Here is a 25,759-nt window from a genome sequence, read left to right on the forward strand (position 1 = left end):
TCAATATCAATTGGCAATTTAAAATTTAATTGTATATATATAAGCTTAAATTTTCCACTGTTTCTTTCTAATTTTTTCGTTTTAACTTATGGTGCAAGTAAAGATGACTAGCCTTTACTTTGTTTAAGGCATTATTCTTCTTTTAGTTGGCTTTTGGGCTTTAAAAAAGTTACTACTTTTCTTACCAACAAAGTTTGTATCAATAATAAAGGGTGTAAAGGTATGGAATTCTGACATATTTGCATGATTGTATTGAGGTGATGAATTTAGATTCTTTGAATCATGTTTTCAAATAGCAAATTGTGTATTAATATACAAATGGCTTATCTTGCAGTCAACATTGTCACTGCAACCACTATTCTCATGATATATTGGTCTTTCGGTCGAGTGTCATGTGTCTTATACAATTGTCATAATATTATAGTTCAACACTCATCATCTTATTTTAGATAATTTTTCTCTTAATTTTATGAAATTCACCGTCATATACCTTAGCCAATCAACTATACAATTAAAGTCTTTGTCTTGAGCCTGATCACTAGGAGAGTTTAGTCCATTTGTCCCGCCACCAAACTGCAATTTTCAACCATTTTTGTATCAGTATACAAATACTTAAATTAAATTGTGTATCGTAAACGCCTCCCTCAAATTAATGTTGAAGTTAGAATTGCAATTTCTATAACATAAATTATACTTGTATGGAATTTGCTATGGTTCTAAAAATAAAATGTGATTTAAGTTCTAAACCGTTCTTCAAATAGTAGACAGACTTCAAAATAAAGACGTGATCATAAGAATTGATAAATTGTTTATTTTATAATTTAAAAAAATTACTTCTAAAAATGATTTTTACAAAAAAAACTACTTAAATATATTTTCTATTTAAAATAATTTTGATTTTTTTTATACTATATTCTTTTTATAAATTGTAACAGATAAAAATTCCTAAAAGTTAGTATTATCCTTTAGAAGATAAAAAGATTATTTTTAAAAGTTGAAAAAAACAAACCTAGATATTACATTACATATATCATAATAAAGAATTTTTTTTTACCATTGATTCAATTATTTAATTAGTAAAGATTCCCTCACTTTAATGGGTTTCTGATATTGAACACATGCAACCATCTTTTTTCCATTTTTTCCACAAAAACAATTTTTTTTTGTTAGAGCACATGTAACCTTAATGGTCAAATAATATAATATTAGTAGTTAAATTCAAATATTTTATATGCAGAAAAATGAAATATTTGATATTTACACTCAACCTCATAGTAATTAATATTTTGACCCCTGTGAATTGAGTTGTTTAGCATTTTATGAATAAAGAAACTGTACCTTTAAAAGAACAAAAAATAATATTTAGAAGTAGGAATAAGTGAGTGAGTGTAGATGAAGTGAATGGTATTAATTTTGAAAGGATAAGAAAAAGATGAAGAAAGAAAGAAAGAAACGGTGGAAGTGAGTATAAGCACGTGGAGGTGATTGGGCAATAACGTCAGCATTCACGAAAATGGAACCGAACCTTAAACCTCACCATTCCACTTCTTTGTCTTTACTCATTCTTTGCCGACCCGCACCCATCCTCAACGAAGGAAAGCACATTCAACATTCAAACAATAATAACCTTAATTAAACCCCTTGTTGGGGGAATTAATTTAGCGCAAAAACAGAGGAGACTTGGTTGGTGGGACGACGGATGGAAATGGTTTCCAAGGAAGCTCAGATGTCTATTGCTGCTTCCTCTATGTTTCCTGGTTTCAGATTCTGTCCCACCGATGAAGAGTTGATTTCTTATTATCTTAGGAAGAAATTGGATGGTCACGAAGAGAGTGTTCAAGTTATTTCTGAGGTTGAGCTTTGTAAATATGAACCTTGGGATTTACCAGGTCACTCTCTCTCTCTCTCTCTCTCGAATTTCTATTTTTCTCTATCATTGCTTCCTTATATTAATTCACTTGCATTACAAAATTTGAAAATCAACTCATTAATTAATACTTGTTTGAAACCAGCCAAATCATTCATTCAATCAGATAACGAGTGGTTCTTCTTCTCATCGCGTGGAAGAAAGTATCCAAACGGTTCACAAAGTAAAAGAGCTACTGATTGTGGCTACTGGAAAGCTACCGGAAAAGAGCGCAACGTGAAATCGGGTTCAAACGTCATAGGGACGAAGCGAACTTTGGTGTTTCACTTAGGTCGTGCACCTAAAGGCGAAAGGACAGAATGGATAATGCACGAGTACTGCATCAGTGACAGGTCTCCGGTGTGTAATTATTATTATCTGACTCTTCCCTTCTTTTCTACATAAATGCTTAACAAACAATAATGATTCATAAATTCTATGTTTTATGTGTTTCAGGATTCTTTGGTTGTTTGTCGCCTCAAGAAGAACACAGAGTTTCGTCAGAACGATGCTTCCAATAGAGCCTCATCAAGTCATATGAATGCAGTTAATTCACATGAAAGTGATTGTGCTGCTTCAGAAGGTGGTATTGATCAAAGGGGTGTCTGTGAACAAGACAAGGAGGTTGATGGTAGCTCCAAGCGTGGCAGCAGCAGTTATGGTTCTCCTTCAATGGAACAAATTGATTCCGTGTCTGAATCAAATCAGCGACCAGCTAATGACACTACTTTGACAGAATCTTCCGGCCACCTAAAGGTATTAATTACGTTCATATGTTTTAATTCATTGAGGCAAAAAAGTGATTCTATAAACATAAATGTGTTTTGAAACATCACTTTCAATTATGTCAACTTTACGTCCAAGTCATTAACTATGCTTATTCTATTTTATTAACCATTCAAATGCAAGTCATTAATCACTTATATAACATAATTATAAAATGACTGAAATATATAGACATCTCATTAACCAATTTTAGTATTTCATTAATCACTTATTAACCACTACCATATGATAAAATTGAGCAATTTTTACTTACCCTTTTAATGTGACACTGTGATATAGATGGATGAAGAGGATTGTTATGCAGAGATACTAAAGAATGATATCATAAAATTAGATGAATCATCAATGTCTCAAGGGGCTCAAACAAGACCACCTGACCCTGCCAATTCTCAACCCTGCCAAGGCACTGCGCAACGAAGAATACGATTAAGGGTTGAGAAATCGACGCATTCTCAACCTGGAGTTCGTTTCTCAAGAACAATGCATCAGTCCAAGAGTAGCTCCTTTGCCAGAATGACCAACCATTTGATGATATTTGCTTTCTTTGTTATTGCTCTGATGGTTTTATTTTTTTGGTCTTTATTGGGTGGTCACAAACAAATGAAATATTGTGTGAAAATATTGGGTGTAAATTGTGATTAGTTTTATCCAAGTTAGGTGTAGTGGATATAGGAGATCTAAATTCACTATACAAGTGTTGGCAATGTTAACATCGGATCCATCCACATACGTTGGATTAGCCTTTGAGATTTTGTACATGGAAATTTTAGAATGATGATAATCAAATAGAACCTAGTGGATCTCCTACAACAAAGACTCAATCGACCCTAAACATAGCTTATCACTCATCATGTGAACAACCCTCATAATATTATATGTCATAAATCATATATCGTATGTGCCTACACTACATTTTCCAACCTCTGCATCTCATTTTTCTCTACATCCTCAACACATATCTATCTCTCCTACTTGCATTCTCTCTCTCTCTCTCTCTCTCTCTCTCTCTCTCTCTCTCTCTCTTGTTTTTTTTTTTTTTTTTCTCATATTCAATTTCCCCTTCATCTCTTTTGTATCCCATGTTGCAAAAGATGTGGTCATAGAAATGGAAATAGGTCATGCAAGCAGATAGAGGCGCATGGCATAGTTTATGATAGGTTAAGGTTGTACTTTTTAAGATGGACAAAACCAAAATGTTTTCAGAAATGGTACAAATATTTGGATACATTAAAGAATGTAGAGATTGAATTTGTGCTTTAACCAAATGAAAGGAAGAAATGACACAAATATGTGGATTAACATCCTCTAAAGATAATAACTTACATCACAAAATAAAATGCATAACGATAAATAAATCAATTATTGATATTATGAGTTCATTGGTTGTTAGATATTTTTTTTTTTAAATAAAATAATCACTTTTAAGAGTTTTAATGTGTTTGTTATAATTTTTTGAAAAATATAAAAATAATTTAAAAACTAACTTTGAATGAAAAGTTTTTTTTGAGTAATTTCTCATAAAAAAACAAGTTTGATAATTATTTATTTTTATAAAATAAATGTAATTTTAATCACAGTAAACAAATATAAAATAATTTATATATTTTTTTATAAATCTATAACAAGTTATCTCCAAATTATTGAGTCGAAATCATTTTTTTTATAGTCTGTAGCAAATCATTTTAAATAATTTAAAACTAGATTTTTTGCATTAATTTTTTTAAAGAAAGTTTCTTAACCAATGTCTCTAGAACACTTGTTACTAAAATCTTTTTATATTTATTTCTTTAACAAGTGTCTTCAATGCATTTGTCGGTATTTACCTTTTTTTTTAATATTCACTTTATTATGATCTATTATTTTGTAAAAACATGTTTTTTTATTTTATAGAATTTATGTTAATTTTACTTATTAATAAAAAGATAAATGACTTTTGAAGGTAAACAATTATCTTCATTTCTATGACAAGTGAAAATATCAAAATTTGATTTTAGAAAAATAGATATTCATTAATTAACATTTAATCTTTTATCCTTAATAATGGTTAATCTCAAGAATCTCTTATAAGATAAAAAAGAAAAATAAAAGAAACTCTTAAAGAGAAAAAAAAAAATTATGTGTTAACTAATGTTACGTTGACAAGTAAATGATAACATTTAATTTCATCATTTTATCATTTTATTATATAGTATTGGTCATTAATATAAAAATGTCGTTATACCTAAACTCAAAATATATTTACAAAATAATTGGTCATTAGTCAAATAATATACCTATAATATTTATATTTAATTTGTTATTAATTAGTTGAAATTATGTAATTTAATCTCTTAAATGAGTTGTTGATTTTTTATAAGCGTATTTTCGAAAATAAAAAAATAAAAAAGTAGGCGGCAATCAATTGATTAGAGTTGAGTCTTAGGATAGATTATGGTATCCCCAACCGTAACATATCACAACTTCATCTTCCCTCGCGAAAAAGGGAAAACATTGCTTTGCTTTGCAGCTTTGGGTTACTATCCACGTCGTCACTTTCACCTCCCAACACCAGGAAAAACCCAACCGATTCTCCAAACTTTCGAAATCAGCGCGTGCGTTGGCCGCGCGTCACTCTCTCCATTTCCATATCCGAGTTTCCAAAATCACTTTCTCATTTCCCCCTAACCTCTCCCTCAGAGGAAAGAGGGGGAACTCAAACTCCTCACAGATCGATCATGAATTTAGCAAGTTTTCTCCTCCACACCAATTCGTAAGTCTTTTCTTTCCAATTTCACACTTAATTCTTCCACACCGCTATTGAATTCCTTAATTATCCAACATCTTCAATTAAATAACCCTAATTTCAAATTTCAGTTACGTTTTTTAATGTGATTTAGCTATTTTACTTCCTTTGACTTTCGTGCTGATTAAATTAATTGTGACCTATGGTTATTTAATTTTGAATTTAAACAGGTGTTGATACTATAATTAGTAGTCATGTCGAGGCCTATGTTGCTTGTTTTCTTGTTGATTATACTTATAATCACTTCCCAGTTTGAGTGGAAGCAACAGCTTGTGGCCGATGTTGAATTGAATCCCGCTGTATCTCAAAAGCAGCATCATATTTCTACGGCTGAAGAAACCGTTAAGGAGAAGGTTTTTAAGTTTTTCTCATCCTTTATTATGTTTGGTTTATGCATTAATGATAAATCTCTCTGTTGAGTGTGTAGAATTTATATAATTAGTAGCTTTTAGTTATGTGGTTGTAGTGCATCTTTGGGTTGGTGGTCAGTTTGACATCATTACAGTGTGTCATTCCTAACACACTCGGGAGTTAGGCAGAATCGCAGTGTTAATGTGATTTTGTCATCTTCACTGTCATTCCAAACATACTTGTATAATCTCTTTCATTTTGTTTTGATAAGATTGTCTCTTACCTATTGTTCACTGTTAAAATTTATGTGTTGTATGGCTAAGCGAGCCAATGGTAGCAGTGGTCCGGGTGGAGAGCCTCATTCACAATAGACTGACTGCCAACATGACGTAGGTTGGGAACATTAACATCCAAAACAACTAGATTTTCAACAATAACATCAATCTCATCTAGCACTTGGTTTACATCTCAGGGTAGAGAGCCATTCTTACCAGAATCCACATAAGCATAATTTCTATCGTGTCATTTCCTCTGAATACCATTTCATGAAAACAATCACTTGACAAAACTATTCACATAGGATAAGGATACCGACCAAAAACACCATCGCATGTAAATAAATAATTCACTTCCTAAAGAACTGCAACCATTAACCGTGAGCAACAAAAATCATATCCCATGAATTTTTTATTAGCCTTTACCAGCAAAAGGACTAGTATGATTCCTCACACCGACAACAATGTCTTCAATTTCAAAAGGCACCTATAGACTATATTCAGTTCAAAGCTTAGGATAGCATAGATTTGACAGAATGTTGAAGGATGAACTTCTTTTGTAGTCCCTTCTTCGTAATGAAGATTTGTATTGTTGGGCCCTCGCTTTACTGGCATTATTTTGATGGATTAAAAGAAAAGAGTTTCCATGGTTTTAACTGCAGTATTATAAATAACAAGACCGTGGATGTAAATTTTAAAGTTAATCCTAAACCTGCATTATATGATGACTAAAAACAGACTGTTGGTGGACCAAAACTCAAAGTGTCCATCTTCAAAGATACATCTTTTGGGGGTTCTTTTCGAGCGGTGAAGGGGTGCTTGGTATTCTCTTTTCAAGGATGATTATATGTATTATTTTTGACAGTGAATCAAATCAAGATAAGTCCTGAGATTGTCTGTGAATAGAGCTCTGAAAACTCTTAGTCCTGAGATTGTCAGTGAATTAAATCAAGATAAGTGATTTGGGCTTAATAATATTGGTAGTATATGGCTTGGTTAGGTAGCAATAGAGACATGCTCCCTCCGGTCTCGAATATAAGCAACGAAAACAATCATGTTTGGTGGTCTAAAATATAAGAAAATATTAACTAATTATACCATATTTAATGATAATAGTACTAAAGTACCCTTCAATAAAACAAGTTCACATGGGGGAAATTTGGAGAATACAATTACCTTTTTTTATCACTTTAAGAAAATTAAATGAGATTAACTATTTTTTTGATGGTGTGAGGTAGTTTTTATTTATTTACGAAGACTGGAGGGAGTATCTTGATTGGGTTTTAATCTGATTGGTTGCTTCTTTAAAAAGATGATTAAAAATGGCAAAGGGGTGGAATTTCCATTGTACATCTTACCAATTCTTAGCCATTTAGATCTGCTGAATTGCTTCATATGGTAACCTGTATCTTGTGCTTTGGGAGTTGCATTTTTTAAGCCTTTTTTATATTCATTTTCAAATTGTTGAGGACTTGAGTGCTTATTAGTTTGTTTTAAATTCATCAGCAGTGCTCAAGTTCTGTTCAATTCAATTATGAAGCACAGATATGTGTTTCCTTCACATATTGGTGTCTAGATATGCAACTGATACAATATGTTTGGGCACTTAACCAATACTATTTGCGAAGTATGGAAGAATATTTCTTTCCTTAAAGGTTCTGTAAAATGCATATTGCTGGGACAATGTTATGGGTTCTAATATGTTTCACAACACAGTCTCTTCAGTTTTCTCTGGGCTCTTTGTTTACCTCTAATTGTTGGGCACAAAAAGCAACTTTTCTCTGCCCCGTAGGCAACAATATAGAATAGGTCAGCACAATTCAGACGTGCAAAAATATGTTCAGATCTGCAAGCCATGAGCATAGCTTTAGCTTGAGAGACTCCCTGAAACATGATCACCGTGGTTGCAGGGTAAAATCTGCAAGCACAAAGAACAACTTGATTGAAGTTCTAAGAGGACTTGATTCTTTGCTTCTTTCACAAGACGCAAGCTCTTTCTAATTCTTCACAAGATGTAGCCAGCAAGGCTCTGTTTTTGCTGCCGCGTCTGGCTCTTTTTATCTACATTATCTGCTGGAGTTTTATAATTGCAGTTATATATTTATCATGTCTTATTTTTATGCATATCTTATTTATATATCTTACAGATATCATATTTTTCAAGCACAGTTGTATTATCATATTGGATACATATTATATCGGATGCCCCATAGCTATTTTGTTTATCTTATGATTCTTTCTAGTTAAAACATTTCATTTGAGTGAATTTTGGCCATGCCATTTAAAATCTGTCTTTCTGAGGGAACAGTGGGCCATAAACAATGTCTGGTTAGTGCTAAAGACATTCTGTGTCACACCAAAAACAAGATACGAGTCAGTTAGAAAAGTTAAAATAATCTGACGATGACTATCAGTTCTCTAAACAATATTTTCTGCACAAGTTTTGATCAGCTGCTACACATTCTCCATAAACACTTCAAAGGTTTTATCCTTAATTAGAAATCAAATACTTATATCATCTTATCTTCATTGTATATAACCTAATGCTATATATTTGTATAACTCTTACATGTCTTTTACATGTATGCTCTCTTTGATTCCCAATTTTGTAACAGATAATCATCTGTTTGGGACTTGCTATTTTAATTTGATTTTACTGAAGTTCTCTTTAAATGATGTTGCTCACTGCAGATTATTTTAGTGCAAGAGAAGAATATCCGAAGACTGAATGAGCTTGTGCGGCATCTTCAGGAACAACTGCAGCAGTGTAAAGGAAGCAATGGAACTATAAATAGTACTGTAGGCCCTCTAACTGAGCGGATTCTTGAGCTTGAGCGGCAACAAATTTTAGAGGATTAAAAGCCTTTGCAACATGCTAATGAAGCTAATCTTGATGCTCAAGTTGTAAATTTGTTTCTTAATTCCTTCAAAAGGAATTGTTGTATGTTGTAACAAATATGCTGCTACCTGTATGAAATACAAATTTGAGCTCTATCTCAATGTGCATTTTTCAATGAAAAATGCAGTGTTTAAATATTCTGTTCACCCAAGAATAACAAAATATTGCCGGCCCATTTTTTTCAGATTAGAGTTAACTTCAAGATCATGAGAACCTTGGTAAGAGAATGGGTTGAAAAGGGAATGTAGCAATGCTAATGTAATGTTGCAATATTTGCTAGTAGATTGCTGGCTAGCTGTGTTATTAGTTTCTTACAGTGGAGTTAAAAACATTATTGGATGTACGTTCAACAAGAAATCCCCTTTTTATTGTCATTTCCTTTTTCCCTTAATTTCTCGTGCTTAAACAATACGCACTATTTCTTCCTATGTATGTGTTCCATTTGATTGTAATGGAAGTATTCGATTTCTTTCATGAATCTTGACTTTCCTTTTGATTTTCGATATAACCTGTATATATATATATATATATATTTGTATTGATTTTTTACCTTTGACCCAAACACTATTTTTCATTTTGACTTTAGATTACGTCAAACACCGATGTAAATTGTAAATTATGTTGAATAATAGGTATAGTGAAATGCTGATTTATAAGCCACTAGAATGAGAGTTGCTTCTCTCACCCTTAATTCTCTCTGGATTAGTCGATTCATATATCTATTTAAAAAAAATAATGTATCTAGATGAGTTAATCTGAACGTTTATTTTGAAGGTTATATAGAACATATGATGCGAGAGAAGAACCTACCCACTAATATTGGTCTAGTGGTGGTGAAAGATTTGGGTAATTTACATAAGTCATAGATTCAATTCTCATTGTCTCTATTGTACACCAAAAGAGAAATGCTAATTTGTAAAAGCTTTTGCACGAATTCTGTCTTTATGTGTTTATCTTGAATCGATCGGGACAAAAAACATTCAATGCTTATTTGAAATATATTAGCATGAAGGCTATAACATGCTTGTATACACACGTATCATGCGTACAAAAATGTCAACTGGCAGCTCGTTTTTAAAGAAAATGGAAAATAGTGAGTTGACTTTTGAGAAAAACTGGGAGGATACGTGTGTATATATATATATATATATATATATATATGAAAACACATATTTTTTAAGAGACTCTTTGATTTGTTAAAATCAATATAGATCCCATCAAATATATATCTTTAGAGAAGTTACGGAAATTTTAATCAATCAAATAAAGTCTCAATTAAAAAGTTTTTTAAAGTTTGTAAATGTTAACCACAACTAGTATAAATGAAGATATTAATTAAAATCGAATTAAATGTGATGACAATGGGTAACATGTCCAATTGTCCAACTAGGCAATAGTCAAATTGGCAATTTATAGTTCTCCTTAGTTTTACACAATAATAATGATCATGTATATCGATATATAATGTACATCAGTATATGGTCTGGATTGATCATAGTGTATCTAAATTTCCGGGTCAATGTGATAAATTTCCTGCCTCATTAAAGCAAATCTTTTCTATTAGCATTGTGCTTAATATAAATTTCTCTATTATTGAAGGCTCCTCCATTTCTAACCACAATTAAATAAAATTTAATATTTAAAGTCAATCAAACACTTTCCTCTCTTGTTTCCTTTCTCTTCAATTGCGCACTTATATAATGACCCTATTGCTCAACATAACAAAAACCACTAACATAATCCTAAATATACATCTCCTTCAATTGCAACCATTTTAGCAAGTCCCCAACCCCTTCTATAGTCACTCTCTCTTATCTTCCATCCTTGTTTTTTTTTTCTTTCTTCTTTTTCCGCACTGTTGTAGAGGATCCATACACACGCTATGTCTTTGGAAATTTCGACATCATCATCAGTTTGTAGTAGGGAGGAGTCATGTGTGTCATCTGAGGCTGAGGAAACAAGAGCTATGCTTCTCGTAGGTTGTCTTAGATGCCTCATGTACGTTTTGTTATTGGAGGCTGATACCAATCCAAAATGCCCCAAGTGTAACAGTACTACTTTGTTGCTTGATTTTCTTAATAACAAACCAAACACCAAAAACACAAGCAGCTAGCATGGTCCAACCATGCATAAATAATCAGGAAGATAATTAACATGTATTTGTGCTATTTGATTTCATTTTGTTATTTATTTTATGGTTACATTTTCCTCTTATGAGATTTCATTGTTACAATTATCCTCTTCAATTTACATTTTCACACAAGAAGAAGACAGGAAAGTCTAAAATTGTATTATATATTGATGAAAGTAAAATGATACAATTTAGAAAAGTGAATTCAAGTGATTACATAAAGTCTACTTATAGGCATTCACAAATTAAATTAGTAAAAAACAAGTGTACTGCGTAGGTATTCAATTAAGATCTAGATTTCAAACAATTTTTTTAAAACTACAATTATTAAATTTGATATTTAAATCGTCCGGACGACAAACACTGACTACGTGGTGAATGCTGCACCGGTGAATATATGGAATTTCTAATACATTGAATGAATTGATATAACTAAAAGAGCTTGAGCTAATAACCACAAACCGAGTTAGTTACAAATAAAACCCTCAAGTGGGGAGGTAAAGGTTAATGATGACAACTTAAAAATATGAAAATGTGGAAAGGAAGATGAGAGGAATATGAAAATCGTACTACGGCGCTCTGTTTAGTAGGTGTTACAGCTTCCGTACACATTAGATTAACTGTGTTCCATGGTACACGACAAAACATTACCAATAGCTCCAAAAATACAGAATTACAGATAGAAGTGTTAAATATATACTTAATTGAACCGATAAATTAAATGTGCTGTATAAAAAAAATTAGACTATTTAAATAATTTATGAATTGAATAATAATTTTAAACAAATTAATTAATTAATTTTAAAATCAGTTTAATAATTTTAAAATTTTGTAATTAAAATTTAGATATTTTTTTGAAAATTATTTAAATATGTTTTTCTTGAAAAAAATATATATTTTTTTTAAAAAAAATAATAATTTAAATTGCCTTTTTTTTGGAATATTTTTTAGAACAAAATCGAAAAGAATTTTTCTTGAAATTTTTTTGAAATTTTGTTTTTATTTTTCTCAAAAAAAATTAGTCAAAAGAATTTCAAATTTTTTTACATCTATTTTTCTCAAAAAAAAAGTTGCTTTTTTTTTTACCAAAAGAATTATAAAAATCTTTTTCTAAAAAACTAACTCGAAATCAATTTTAACTAAAAACTTGTTCAAAATATTAAACTGATTTATATTTATAAATTAGTTTCAAACTGAAATAGAACTGCACTGAACTTGATTTGAAAGTGATTTTCAAGAACTAAACCAATCCATTAATATGATCAAATACAGTTTAATTTTTGCATCATAAACATCCTTAATTATAAATGCAGTATTAATTCGAAGGAGACCAATATGAACTCTAACAATGAATCGAATATATAAGTTAACGATCTAAAGTTTAAACAATAATTTGATCTATATTAAAATATTGTTGATTGAGCATTAGTAATTCAAATTATTTTTTAAACGTTTGTTTGATTGAACCACCGTATATAATTTGTCCTCATTTTCTTAAAAACAAAAGATGAAGTTTTGTATTGGTATTTCTTGTGTTTTGATATAAGGTTTTTTGTTTCCCATTTTAATATTTAGCTAGGCTCTGTTTATGTTTGTGTTTGTTCTTTGAATGTATTTGTTATATTTTTGGTATTTGTATATGTCTTTAGTGATTATAAGTGACAATCAATCAAACTATTGATTGGATAGTTCTTTTACTGTGAAAGTTAAATTATTTGATAAAATATTAAAATTCATGATTAATATGCATTGTCAATCAAAATTGATTTACATTTATAATATATGGTTTCTTTTTTCTTGGTTTATTCTTATTCTCAACACGTTTTATTAGAATTATCTTTCAATATATCGTATAGTTCAACTAACAACTATCGATATTGTTAGATTAGACGATATGTCAGAGACCTCGATTATGGTAGAATTTATTATCTCTTTTAAAATAAAATAAAAAAATTGTCTTTCAATACATTGTTTGATTGAAATAAAAAAAAAATTGTTGATTTTTTAGTTACAACAAGAATGAAATATAAGTTTAGAGATTATTTGACAATACAAATAAACTAATTTATAATTTATTGAACTAGATTGTAAACTTGTTTGATTAAATGAGATATTTTTAATAAATAAGTTTTTTCATACGAGTTTATAGTTCATTTTAAAATGGTATTTCAAATAATATTTTAATTTATAATTTTCTTTTACTATTTTCTCCTTTATAATTTTATTATTATATATAACTATCCTCAATTAGTCACCATTCACTCGCTCTTTCGTTCATACGAGTTTATAAGCCTATCAACTATCTAATAACTTAATTTTACCAAATATTTTTTTAATTAATTTTGCTTTTTATTTCGTTTTTTCTAATATGCATGTGATTTTATACTTCCATCGTGAATGGAATGGAAAATTTCAAGTAGCGCCCTCATGATTTTGGTTTCGGGGAGAAAAGTATAACAACACAAATATTTTTGGTGAAAATGGAAAAATGTATCGCCATGGTACTTTTAAAATGATAAATACATCTCATTTTACATAGGGATAATTATGTTATTTAATAAATATATTTGCTTTTTTATTTCAATTTTTACCTTCTTTTCCACTTTCACACATATTTAACAACTAAAAAAATCATCATATTTTCTATTTAATTTTATTTCTTTCCTTCAACTTTCTTTTCATTTATTTATTTTTAACCAAACAAACCTACGTGTCTATTTTGTCATCATCAATGTTTAGTTTGGAGTTAGGTAATGAGAAATCCAAGAAACATCACCATTTAATTAATTGGATTAAACATTACATTTTCATTTAATTTTTTTAGAAATTAAGTATATAACTTATCTCATTTATTTTTCTTTTATTCTTTTTTTGTTTTTTACGAAACTCCTCTCACTCATATAATAAAATTTCACTATGTTAAATTTTTAACAACACACATATTTCTTTCATATATTTCATAACTCTAAATACAATCACATTTTTTAAAGAAAATAGCTAAATTATTGCATATTTGGAACCACGTCCAAAAAGCCAGCCAGGTGTTATAGCTTCACAAATTTCTTGTTCAAATTACATTATGACACAAGAAATGTAAGCTAAACTCAAACCTAAACACATGATACATATCATAACACTATAACATGAGAATATAAGAAGAAGAAGAAAAAAAAAATCAATACAAATTTAAAGTGTTTCTTAATAATGCATTTTATAAGAAAAAATTGAGTAATATATAAAGTTTTGAACTCTCCTTTCCAATACTTTTTTAAAATGCTTCAATTTCAACCGATTCCAACTATCTCCACATTAATTGAAATTTATACATCTCAAAAAACAAACTTAGAAACACACTCTTACTCAAGAAGTAGGATGATTGGAACCAACACTAGTTTATAATAAAAATAGAGTAACCACATATGCTTTTTGGATCGTAATAACGTACACACGACAGCTCAATAATATTCTTTTGATTCTCCTAATTTCCTACATCTAATCTTCCTATGTGAAAAGGTCAAGAAATACCGAAGTGTTACACTTGGGGCACTTTGGTTCCACTTCTGATGACATAACATACATGAAACATCTAGGACAACCAACAAGAACCATTTCCTTTGTAACTGCTTTTTCATATTGCTCATTATCTTCTTTAGCCGACATGGCTCCCTCGTGAACGCTCATCTTTGATGAATAAGTTTTTGAACATGAAGATGAACATGATGATACCTCAGCTGGTGATGGTGGCCTCGATTCCGATTCTCTACTCTTTCTTTTGCTCATTCTATATAGAGATGTCAACCCTTCATTTTCAACCAAAGTTAATGTTACTCTAAATATTGAGAACTCGTGCCTGAAGTGTAAACATACCCAAGACTTGTGATTTGGTTGATTTATAGTAAACAAACTCTTTCAAAATGTAAAAATAAATAATATTAAATATTGATGAAAAAATCAAAATCTATATATACTCTCTCTAGGTTTATTTATAAACAAAACTGAACCAATAAAAATTAATATATATATATATTATATTAATTTTTGTTGATGTATTTTTATTTTTAAATAAGGTTAAAGAAAATATATTATGTAGGTATTAAAATATCAATCATTTATTTTATAAATAAATAAAAAAATCAATCATTCACTTTTCTCTACGAATAAAAATACAAAATAATTAAATATATAAAAATGTAATTGTTAAGTATTGTTTATAAAATATGTTATATTATCAGTATATCACAACTGTTAATTACAATAATTTTAGAAATAATTGTAATAAATATTAAATATTTTTAAAAATTGAACCTATAATTAATTAATAATGCATAATAACAGTGTATAAGAATTAAAAATTCAATAAAAAGACATTTCCATTGTTTGGAGGAAGAACATTTGATAAACACGGAAAGATAAACACGGAAATCTCTCCAATTAAAATATAAATACAATAACACCCTACATATTATTATACGCATTTCATAAAGATTAATGATGTTATTTTACAAACAAACATTTTTCTGCTTTCTCATTTTATATGCTATCAAACAAGGGAAGAAAAAATGTTTACCTTTATTTCCTTCAACTTTCTCTCCTATTAGACAACCCAAAAAATCATCTAACTTTTTATATTAATTTATTTTCCTAAGTTGAACACACAATCTACCCTGAGAACTCTACTTTTTAGAATAGTCAAATCACGATGTACAAGGGCCAACCTCGTTTTGCCATTTCAACGTGCCGACAAATTTGTGGTCAAATAAAAATTGGAGCACCGTACGATCTCATGCACGAATAGTATAATACGATTATTAATATACACAAAAGAAAAAATTTAACCAATGTGTAGATGTGAAAATACAAAAAAAAAATAGTTTAGAATTTTTCAATTTTCCAAAACTTAACATATTTGAAAATTCTAAAAGTAAATATGAGAATATGTACCTTATGAAAAGAACAAGGTTAGGGCGAGAATATCTAAGCCAACGGAAACTTTCAAAATTGTTAGAAAAAGTAGTATGTGGATTTAGTGAACAAAGATTACAGCTGCATAAACGCACCAATATATAACAATAATGGACAATGAATTTGAAGTGTAGAATTGTAAAAGAGAATTTATGGCCCTTAAATGTAGATTTGAAACTTTAGGCAGAAGTGGGGATTTTGGAGGAAAACTGTTGGTTGGCATCGTGGCATGTACCGACTAATGCATTATTATTTTTAATTAATAGTGGTCCATTCTTGTCGTGAAGTATTGGCCTCATTAGGTGGCTAGCGTGAGAGACAAAAAAAGTAAATGACATTGAAGTAAAATAAAATTCTCCTTATACATAGTTCAAAGTAATGTGAGAAATATAAATATATAGACTCTTCCAAAAACATAAACCGGTGTGTGTCAGAAGATATATTGAAGCGAGGAAACGCCCGCATTGTCATTCATAGTTAAGCTGCGCTGCATCGGCGATGCTAACAATTATTAAAATCAATACTCACTTCTTTTTCAGAATATCCTATGTATTGTGAATATCATAAATACACATTCAAAAATATTCAATTAAAATGATACAACTATTTTTAGTTGGATATAATTAAAAACAAGTGTCTACACAAGAATTGTTTATGTTTTTATTATTTCCTCCTACTTGAATAAAATATAGAAACAAATTGCCTTTGGGATATTATTGGATCTCAACATTTTGGCTAGCATCATGTTGGTGCACTCGGTTGATGAGGAATAACATATTTGATAGTGGGTGATCTGGAAGCTTTGATAGATAACATTAAGACTTTATCTTGATGTTGGTCTATGGCTAGATTTTTTTTATTAAAAGGGGTTTATGGTTAGAGTTTTATTGTTTGATGTTCTAATCTTTTGGTTCGTCTCCAAAGTGGTTAGTCACTGTTGCTTGTAATGAGTTTAGGGTACCCTTGACTCTTTTTAATATATTTTTCTAATAGACAAAAAAGAGCATCTCATAGTGAAAAATATGTAAATATATATGTAAGTAATAAATAGAATTTTGATGGGCTTTCTCATATTCAAGTGAGACCCTAACTACTTACCTAACCGTTTTTGTATCTATAAACAAGCTAGTGAAACAATTGCCATTTCTGGAATCCTACTACCAACGTACACAACTTTTAAGAAATATAGTACACAAATTCATTGGAGTATACCTAACAAATATTAATTGGAGTACAAGTCAATCCTCGTTGAATTCTTAATACTTTATTGAATTACCGATTAAATTATCAATTTTAGTCTTTTGAAAATTCAAAAAATTACTCCGTCTATTCTATAATAATCGATATATTTAATTATTTTATACGTATTATAAAAATTGTATAAATTAAAAAGAGAGAACAATAATTTCACTTGAAAAAATAAAATAAAATAACAGTAAAAAATATTGGCAGTGAATAAACTTTCACAAAGTAATTGTAGTTTTGACTCGTGCAAAACGCATAATACAAATAGTGTGACAGTTGTTGTGACTTTAACCTCACAATTAAAGAGTGGCAAAAGTAGTGGTGGGTTTTTTTCCTTTATAAATAATTTTTTTTTCATCTCGTTTTTTCACACAGGTACACATATCACATATCTCAAAACTTATTATTCCTTCGTTGTCTCTAAAAATTTTATCAAGATATTTTACTCTTTCTTACTTTCACACATTCTTTTTACTAAGTTTTTGACTTTTTCTTTTTCACACATTTTTATTAAGTTTTTCACTCTTTCTTTCTTTATGCATTTTTTTTTCATTCTTTCTTTCTTCAACATTTTAATTCTAAGTTGTTCATTCTTGTTTTCTTCACACATTTTTTATTAAGTTTTTTCATTCTTTTTTTCTTTATTCAAAACTTATTTTGTAGAATTATTTACTTTTTATTGTTTTGCAAAAGTAGCTACGGTTTTATTGGCTACAATTTTTTTCAACGAGGTTGTTTAATAGCAGTTCTAACCATTACAATTGTTTTTTTGAAAACGATGTAATTTAGTAGTGGTTTCAACCATCCCAATTATTTAAATTTTTTTTTTTTAAGTTCGACCGACTGTGGGTATCTCCGTAATTTCTCATGGGAGGCATAGGTAAATTACAATGTTTGTTAAAAAAGTCTACTAACCTAGTCAAGTGAAGGAGATTGATTAAGTAAGAAGACACGGCGTGGATTTTGCTGCTTACACAGTCAATCAATTATGTTTTCCACGACCAAGTACTACAAGGCCTTTTCAATAATGATTTCTTAACATCAAATAAAACACAAAATTAAGAGGTGTAAGCTAGCAATGGCAAAAGCAAACTATAGAGAGATGTAATGGAAACGTGTATGACCATTGATTAAAAATGAAGACAAGCCAAGATGATTTTTTAGACTTATCTTTATATCTTGATTTTTTAGACTTATCTTTATATCTTTCTCTTAAATATTTAACAAAAATACAGCTATAGTTTCTTAAATTTAACTCAATTCTTACTTAGGTCATTTAAGTTTATTTTATTATAATTTGATCTTTTTTAAGTTATATTTTGTTTATACTAGTACTCATTTATCTTAATTTCGACAACAATTAATTCGATTAAAGTTTTTTAATAATTTAAAACTCTACCAAATGTTAGAACAATATGTCTCTCATACTAATTCTTTAGAAAAAATTTATTAAATTTTATAAATGATATATATTTTTTGATTTTATCTACAATAAGTTAAACACACATGCAACCTTAAAAACAAGGTAATAAAGGTTTTCTTCACATAATCAAGTCTTTAACTTTCTTCACATTCAACGCAGCTTAAACAATTAACTTATTGCAATATTACGATTAGATCTAATTAACATTTCACTATAGTATTTTGAGAAAATTTTCAAACTTAAAAAATTGCATGTGTAATTTAATAATTCTTAAAAACTAACAACGCAAACTAATATAACTTAAATGACTAAATCGAGAAAAATAAACTTATAGGATCTAAGTGAAAATTGAGTTAAACTTAAATGACTAAATATGTATTTTTGCCTTATTATATTCTTTCCTAATCACATCATTTTAATGGGATTTTTGTATTTTTGTATTTTTTAGATGCAGAATTATATGTGATATATTTTGCATGGAGGAATATTTTCTTCTTTTGTGAAATCTTATGTATAAACTTTTATTCATTACTCTATATATAGAGTAAATTATAATTTAAAAACATATCAATTGCTTAAAATAAGGAACAAATCTAAGCATATTCTTAACAAAAATAAAAAATATATATTTTAATGATATTTTATTTTAAATCTTAAATATATTTAATATAAAATAGATAAAATCTTCTCAAGATATTTAAAAATATTATTTTGAACACATTTTCCTTCGTCACATAAACAAACAAAAAATGTTAGATTTACCATTAGAAATAGATAAATATAAATATTTATAGTCTTTTCTATCTTTGACTATGACATCATACCTTACCCTAATTTTGATATTATAAAAAAAAAAGATTTGATATTTCAAATTAATTATTTTCATTTTCCATGGTTTTAAATTTACGTAATTTCTCATTTTTTAGTTCTTGTTATGTATTTTATTTTATAATTTTTTACAGTTTCTAAAACTCCAAAATAAATTCAGTGAACGACTTCTAATTAGTTAAACAAACTTGGTTCTGTGAATAGTTGTTACACTAATATTATACACTTTCACATCTATTAATTAAGTATTTATTTTTAAATAAGTAAGTATATGATGTCAAAAAAGAAAACAATTGTTTTTTTACAAAATGTTAAAAACAGTTTTACTCTTCCATTTGAATAGTTTTTTCAGACATCTTTATAACATTTTAAAAAAAAATCTATAAAAAATAAATTTAAAATTCAATTTATATCCATATTTTCGTTACTTTTTCCTTTAATTTTGATATTGAAAAAATACTAATCTTTTGTGAAGGAACTTTTATAATATTCTAAATATGCTTATAAAATATTATTAAAAAATTTAACAGTTAAAAGACAATAAACATGTTTCGTCTTATCAAGGATTAAAATTGTTTGCAAAATGACTTTGTAAATGTAAAAGTTGTATCTTTTAAAAAGACGAAACTTAAAATAGAGTAATATTATAAGGACAAAAAAAAATTTAATACTATAATTTTTTATACTAAAACTATGGACATTCAAAAAATAAAATAAAAGATTCTAAATTTCAAAATATGTTTGATATTTTAAAAAATAAAATAAACTCAATGTTTTTGTACTTTTTACTCAATGTTCTTTTTATTTAGACTCTATAAATTAGTTTTTTTAAATTTAAGAATTCTACTAAAACAAAGTGAACTAAAAAATATATGTATTATGATATATTAAAAAAAAAATAGGGATAAAAACTTTATAATAAAAATGGGTTGTTTTGTTATAAGTGAGAAGTTTCCATCGAGGAACTTGTGGGACTTATAAAACAAATTTTTTTCTACTTAAGAATAAAGTTCATACAAAATTATTTTTAGGGTAAATTCAAAAAGGATAAAGAATGAATAAGATTACAATAATAAGAAAACAATTGAGAAAATGTAAATAATATATAATAAGTAATAAGTTGAAATGTCAATTAATTAGAGTTTGTTTGCGAAGTGATAAACTTTCATCGGTCATTTTTTTTAAGTCATTTTGAATTTATTGTTTAGTTTAATTCTTTTAATTTAATATTCATTTTAGAGATAGAGTTATTTTAAATAAATGGTTTTTTGATTAAATTAATTATTTATGTTTTCGTTTTCTTGATTTATCAACTATTTTGTGTTGTTTTGTATTGTTTATTTGGTTTAGCGTAATGTTGAATTTTTGTGAAAAAATAACAAAATTTTTGTGTTATTTTAATCATATTTGGAGGTGTAGACATCCAAATGGATTCAACTTAGTTGTCAATGAAAGCTATCATTCATAGCTACAACTTTCATGAAGACATTTGAATCCAATTTGGACTATAAAGACGTGAAAACTTTAACCCAAATGAAAGCTAACATCCATAACTTCATTTTTGGTTTTTTCAATGTGTGTGAGTTGACTCACTTGATATGTTAATCAACTCACCAATTTTAGAGTTTTAAGTTTGTTATAACAATTACAAAGTGATTATTTATCTTAAAACTTGTTTTTCTTTGGCCAATTGTTTTTCTTTGGCCAAGTCTTTTCATGCATCATATAAAAGGTTTTTCATTCATTGCTAAACACAAGCATAATTTCAAGATCAAGTCTGGTGTGAAAACTCTTTCTTGATTGAAAACTCTTTTTTGATCAAGTCATGCTCAAGAATTCAAGATCACATCATAGATTGAAAACTCTTTTTTGATCAAGTCTGGTGTCCAGTCGAGTTTTGAAGCCAGAAACAACATTGTTGGGGTGTCTATTCTAGAAACGAATCATCGATGAGACATTAGTGTATTGTACCAAGGGCTAAATAAGGTGTTTTTCAGAAAATTCCTAGAAATGTATTTTTAGGTGGCTATCTTGCAAGAGTAGGGTGTGATATTCATCTTGGAGATAAGTTTGTGTTTGTAATCTGGAGGGTATTCTAAGATTCTGTGTAGAAGAGTGTTTAGGAGAAAATGTTTGTGTGCAAGACTTTGTAATATCCTATGAAGGATTTTGTAAATACTCATAATCAATAATCAAAGAAACAAAACTCCCATTTGATTGAATGTGGACATGATATACTCTACGAACGAGGACGAAGCAAACGACCTTGTATAAAATCTTGTTTTGATTTTTTATGTTGAATGAAAACTTATTTTTAACATTGAATTCAACATCTTTGTCTTGATTCAAATTTCAAAATATAATATCCTAGTATTTCAATTAATTGTGATTCATAGTGTCTTTGTTTGAAGATTTTTGTCATATTTGATTGAAGTATCAAAAATCTTTTTCAAAATAACTTCAATCAATTTTTTTTGTTTTCTTATATAAGTCTTTATTTGTTTTGTCTTCTTTAGTTTAAATATCATCAATAAATCGATATGAATATTCAACACGCTTAATACTTGAGTCCATCGCATTAAAAGTTTTCATTTTTCAATATACGACTTAACCCCCATTTTAGAGTTCGTTGTCAGTTATTTCACGAGTAACAGAAATAACATGTTAGTGTGATAAAAAAAACTAGACAACGTATGATGATTTTAGTGAGTTAAAAATCTTCTATTGTAGAGAGAATCCAAAGTCATTGTCCAATTATGTGAACCTCACAATGCGATACGAACATTCGTTGTGCGAAGACATGTTTAAATGTGCAATATATGACAATTTAATGTTAGTATCATCGTGTGAAAGGATATCTTCAAAGAAAATTGTGTATAAATGACTCATTTAAGACTCATGTCGCAATGCGAAAAAAACATTTTCATTGTCCAAAATTGTGTATTTTTACTCTAAAATTAGCCGTCTTCTCTAACTTTATACTATTCTCTAAATCCTATTTACAAACTTCAATGACCATGTCTGCCAAATCCATAGTTTTCCTCCCAAATAAACATTCACGATATTACAAGCTTTTAGCAGCCAACTTTATGATATAATTATTGGTCGGTAAATGTTATCCTATTTGAACATATATTTCTTATTTCGGTCATTTATTTCGTAAACGATTAAATATCATTTTAAACCCTTGTTAACTTTTTGTTTAGTAAATCTATATATGAATTGAACTGTTCGAATTAGAAAGAATTGAGCAAGGAGACAAATTGTAACCTTTGAGTGGATTTCGACGAAGAATTAAGTTAACGTGGTTAGTTTTCATATGATCGGGTGCATGGATATAGTTAGGGTAGGATGAACGGGAATGTCATACATTCCAACGGAATGAGGCTTACCATTCCTCTAGCATGTTAAGTTAATTTTCGGAAGCATGATAATTGGGATAGTACCTTATACAATAAATCAGAAACCTTAATAAATTGATGTTAAGAAGTATACTATTGTTGTTTAATTATTGTGCTATATTGTTGAGCTGTTGTTTGTGTTGTGTCATTGAGTTATAGTTATTGTGTTGTGTTATTAATCGTTTTTATGATTAATTGAAAATGTATTATTCTATGATCTAAATGTAATCTGAATTTTTAATAATATATAAAAATTGTGTAATTATAATACGCCTGACTCATACGAAAAGTAATTATTAAGTTACATTTCACGTCTTATACTAGTATTTATAATTGTTTATATTTGATAATATGTTACGATGAATGTGTTCTATGGTAAATGAATAGAGCTGCCAAATAAATCATGTGTACAAGTTCTTTTCCTTTCCATTCTATGACATAAATATGATATCATTGTATTCACCATTTCATTTTTGTGTTTGGTGCTTGCATTGGAGCAAATCACGTTCTAGACCATAGGTTGCACAAATTCTTGGAGCAGTCTTTGGAGTTATGTTGAAGATTTTAAAGTAATATATATGCTGACGGTTCTGTTTGAAGTCTTGTAATTATGAGAAATTTCTGCTTTAATAAATGTTATCGGATTTTTTTCTCAAGTTGAGAATATCATGAATTAGTTATTAAAAATCAAATATATTTTTTTAAACTATTTTCATTAAAGTAATGAAATCATGCTTTAAAATGTCTAAAATTGACATTATTGTCTAAAATCATGCTCTGATTTCATAAATTTTTTTAAAAAAATCTCATCAAAATCTAATATTTTTAAAAATGTAAAACAGAAAACTCATTGCCGATTCGAATTCCATATTACTTGTCTTACCCAAATTCAGTGTTTTAATATACACTTTTTGTGTTCCATATATTCCAACGGACGAATAAAAAATCGAAGTGAAAGCAGAGGAAAGATATGATAAAATCAAATCTAATATTTCATCCAAAAAAAAATCAAATCTAATATTTCATCCAAAAAAAAATCAAATCTAATGGTGGAAAAATAAAATATTTGTTTAACATAATTACGATAAAAATCAAATCAAATCATTGTTTAACAGAATCAAATATAGAAAGTAATCTAATATAACAAGTTGAGGCGGTCAAACTAAATTCTTAGACGCGTTGCACTTGGACACCGCATTTGACTTGAACACTTTTCTAGTACACTGAATATAACTCGTTTAATCACTTACACGCACACTAATATTTATATACTTAACTCATCCTCTAGCGGATAACACGTTAATAACATTTCCAATCTAATAATAAAAAAGATCATATATTCTAATAATAAAAAAAGATCAGATTCGCTTTAGACTTTGTTGGGCCCGGCCCAGTACCCTCGCCGTCTTTCATGAACTATAAAACCCCTACTAATCTCTTCTGATCACACCACAATAAAGAAAACTTTCTTTCTTCTCTCTTTCTCATTCGTCTCCCGAATCCGATTACAATGTTGCAGTCCAATCAAGAAGGTCAAAATTCATCGATTTTGATTAGAGAAGTCTGGGCTTCCAATTTAGCCTATGAGTTCTATCTTATTCGAGGAGTTGTTGGCAGATACCCTTTCATATCCATGGATACGGAATTTCCTGGAGTTATTCATTCACCTCAAGTTGACGCCCCTAACCCCTCTCGCCGCCGTCAACTTCATCCGATCGATTGCTATAGATATTTAAAGGCTAATGTTGATGACTTAAAACTCATTCAAGTCGGTCTCACTTTAACGGACGCTGACGGTAACCTCCCTCAATTTGGAACCAATCAAGGTTACATATGGCAGTTTAATTTCTGCGATTTCGATCCCGCTCGTGATCATCATAATCCAGATTCTATTGACCTACTGCGCCGTCAAGGTATTGATTTCAATAGCAATATTTCTCATGGTATAGATTCTGTCCATTTTGGTGAAATGTTGATGAACTCTGGCCTCGTCTTGAATAAAGCCGTTACTTGGGTTACATTCCATAGTGCCTATGATTTTGGGTATCTCGTGAAAATTTTGACTCGACAGAACTTGCCCGACAGATTGGAGGATTTTCTATATGTTTTAAGGATGTTTTTTGGTGACAATGTTTACGATATCAAACATATGATTCGGTTTTGCAATGCTTTGTACGGTGGACTCGAGCGGGTCGCCAGTACATTGAATGTCGATCGGGCAGTTGGAAAATCCCATCAAGCTGGGTCAGATAGTTTATTGACATGGCACGCCTTCCAAAGAATGATGAATGTCTATTTCGTTGATAGTGAAGCCCATCAACACGCAGGAGTTCTCTTTGGATTAGAGATGACAGTTTAGATTCAAGAAAAAAATTTGTAATCTTTGAATTAGAGAGTACAGTTTAAATAGAAATTGTAATCTTTAGCTTAGAGAGTACAGTTGAAAAATAGAAATTGTAAAAAATGTATTTGATATGAAAATATAATTCTTTATTTTATATTTGGATTTCTCTTTTTTTTATACAAGTTTCTAATTAAAAATAATTTCTTATCTTTGAAATTTGATTTGAGCTGAAATTAGTATGATTGAGTTTTATATTGTGATATTGTGAATGATAGACAACATGATAAAAAGTAAAAATTGAAATTGGTTATAGTATATAATTTTAATGAGTTGAATTGAATTGTGCAAGTCATCTATACTTATTTTATATATGTCCATGTCCATTATTTTAAAAATTCTTATTTCATCAAATCTAATTATTTAATA

The 25,759-nt window shown here is 28.9% G+C and overlaps 3 protein-coding genes across 3 annotated transcripts; all 3 read left to right on the forward strand.

Annotated features, from left to right (window-relative positions):
- Window positions 1–1,115: 1,115 nt before the first annotated feature.
- On the forward strand, window positions 1,116–3,448 carry LOC101495489 (NAC domain-containing protein 40). Its single transcript, XM_012717227.3, has 4 exons — window positions 1,116–1,889; window positions 2,013–2,266; window positions 2,363–2,662; window positions 2,972–3,448. The coding sequence occupies exons 1-4, from the start codon at window positions 1,700–1,702 to the stop codon at window positions 3,332–3,334; spliced, it is 1,107 nt and encodes a 368-aa protein (XP_012572681.2). The 5' UTR covers window positions 1,116–1,699; the 3' UTR covers window positions 3,335–3,448.
- A 1,676-nt stretch (window positions 3,449–5,124) lies between these two features.
- Window positions 5,125–9,473, forward strand: LOC140919539 (uncharacterized). The gene is made up of 3 exons (XM_073365747.1): window positions 5,125–5,441; window positions 5,645–5,827; window positions 8,792–9,473. Exons 2-3 carry the CDS (start codon window positions 5,669–5,671, stop codon window positions 8,957–8,959), a joined length of 327 nt encoding a protein of 108 aa, XP_073221848.1. The 5' UTR covers window positions 5,125–5,441; window positions 5,645–5,668; the 3' UTR covers window positions 8,960–9,473.
- Window positions 9,474–24,303: 14,830 nt separating this feature from the next.
- Window positions 24,304–25,489, forward strand: LOC101496250 (probable CCR4-associated factor 1 homolog 11). The gene has a single exon (XM_012716969.3). It carries the CDS (start codon window positions 24,500–24,502, stop codon window positions 25,346–25,348), a length of 849 nt encoding a protein of 282 aa, XP_012572423.1. The 5' UTR covers window positions 24,304–24,499; the 3' UTR covers window positions 25,349–25,489.
- Window positions 25,490–25,759: the final 270 nt, after the last annotated feature.

Source organism: Cicer arietinum, chromosome 1, assembly GCF_000331145.2.
Source record: "Cicer arietinum cultivar CDC Frontier isolate Library 1 chromosome 1, Cicar.CDCFrontier_v2.0, whole genome shotgun sequence".
In the NCBI taxonomy this organism is placed as follows: domain Eukaryota; kingdom Viridiplantae; phylum Streptophyta; class Magnoliopsida; order Fabales; family Fabaceae; genus Cicer; species Cicer arietinum.

Coding starts and splice junctions, on each gene's coding strand:
- LOC101495489 (XM_012717227.3), top strand. CDS start 1,700: ATGGAAATGGTTTCCAAGGAAGCTCAGATGTCTATTGCTGCTTCCTCT. Junction 2,267..2,362: donor GCATCAGTGACAGGTCTCCG/GTGTGTAATTAT, acceptor TATGTGTTTCAG/GATTCTTTGGTTGTTTGTCG. Junction 2,663..2,971: donor AATCTTCCGGCCACCTAAAG/GTATTAATTACG, acceptor ACTGTGATATAG/ATGGATGAAGAGGATTGTTA.
- LOC140919539 (XM_073365747.1), top strand. CDS start 5,669: ATGTCGAGGCCTATGTTGCTTGTTTTCTTGTTGATTATACTTATAATC. Junction 5,828..8,791: donor AAGAAACCGTTAAGGAGAAG/GTTTTTAAGTTT, acceptor TGCTCACTGCAG/ATTATTTTAGTGCAAGAGAA.
- LOC101496250 (XM_012716969.3), top strand. CDS start 24,500: ATGTTGCAGTCCAATCAAGAAGGTCAAAATTCATCGATTTTGATTAGA.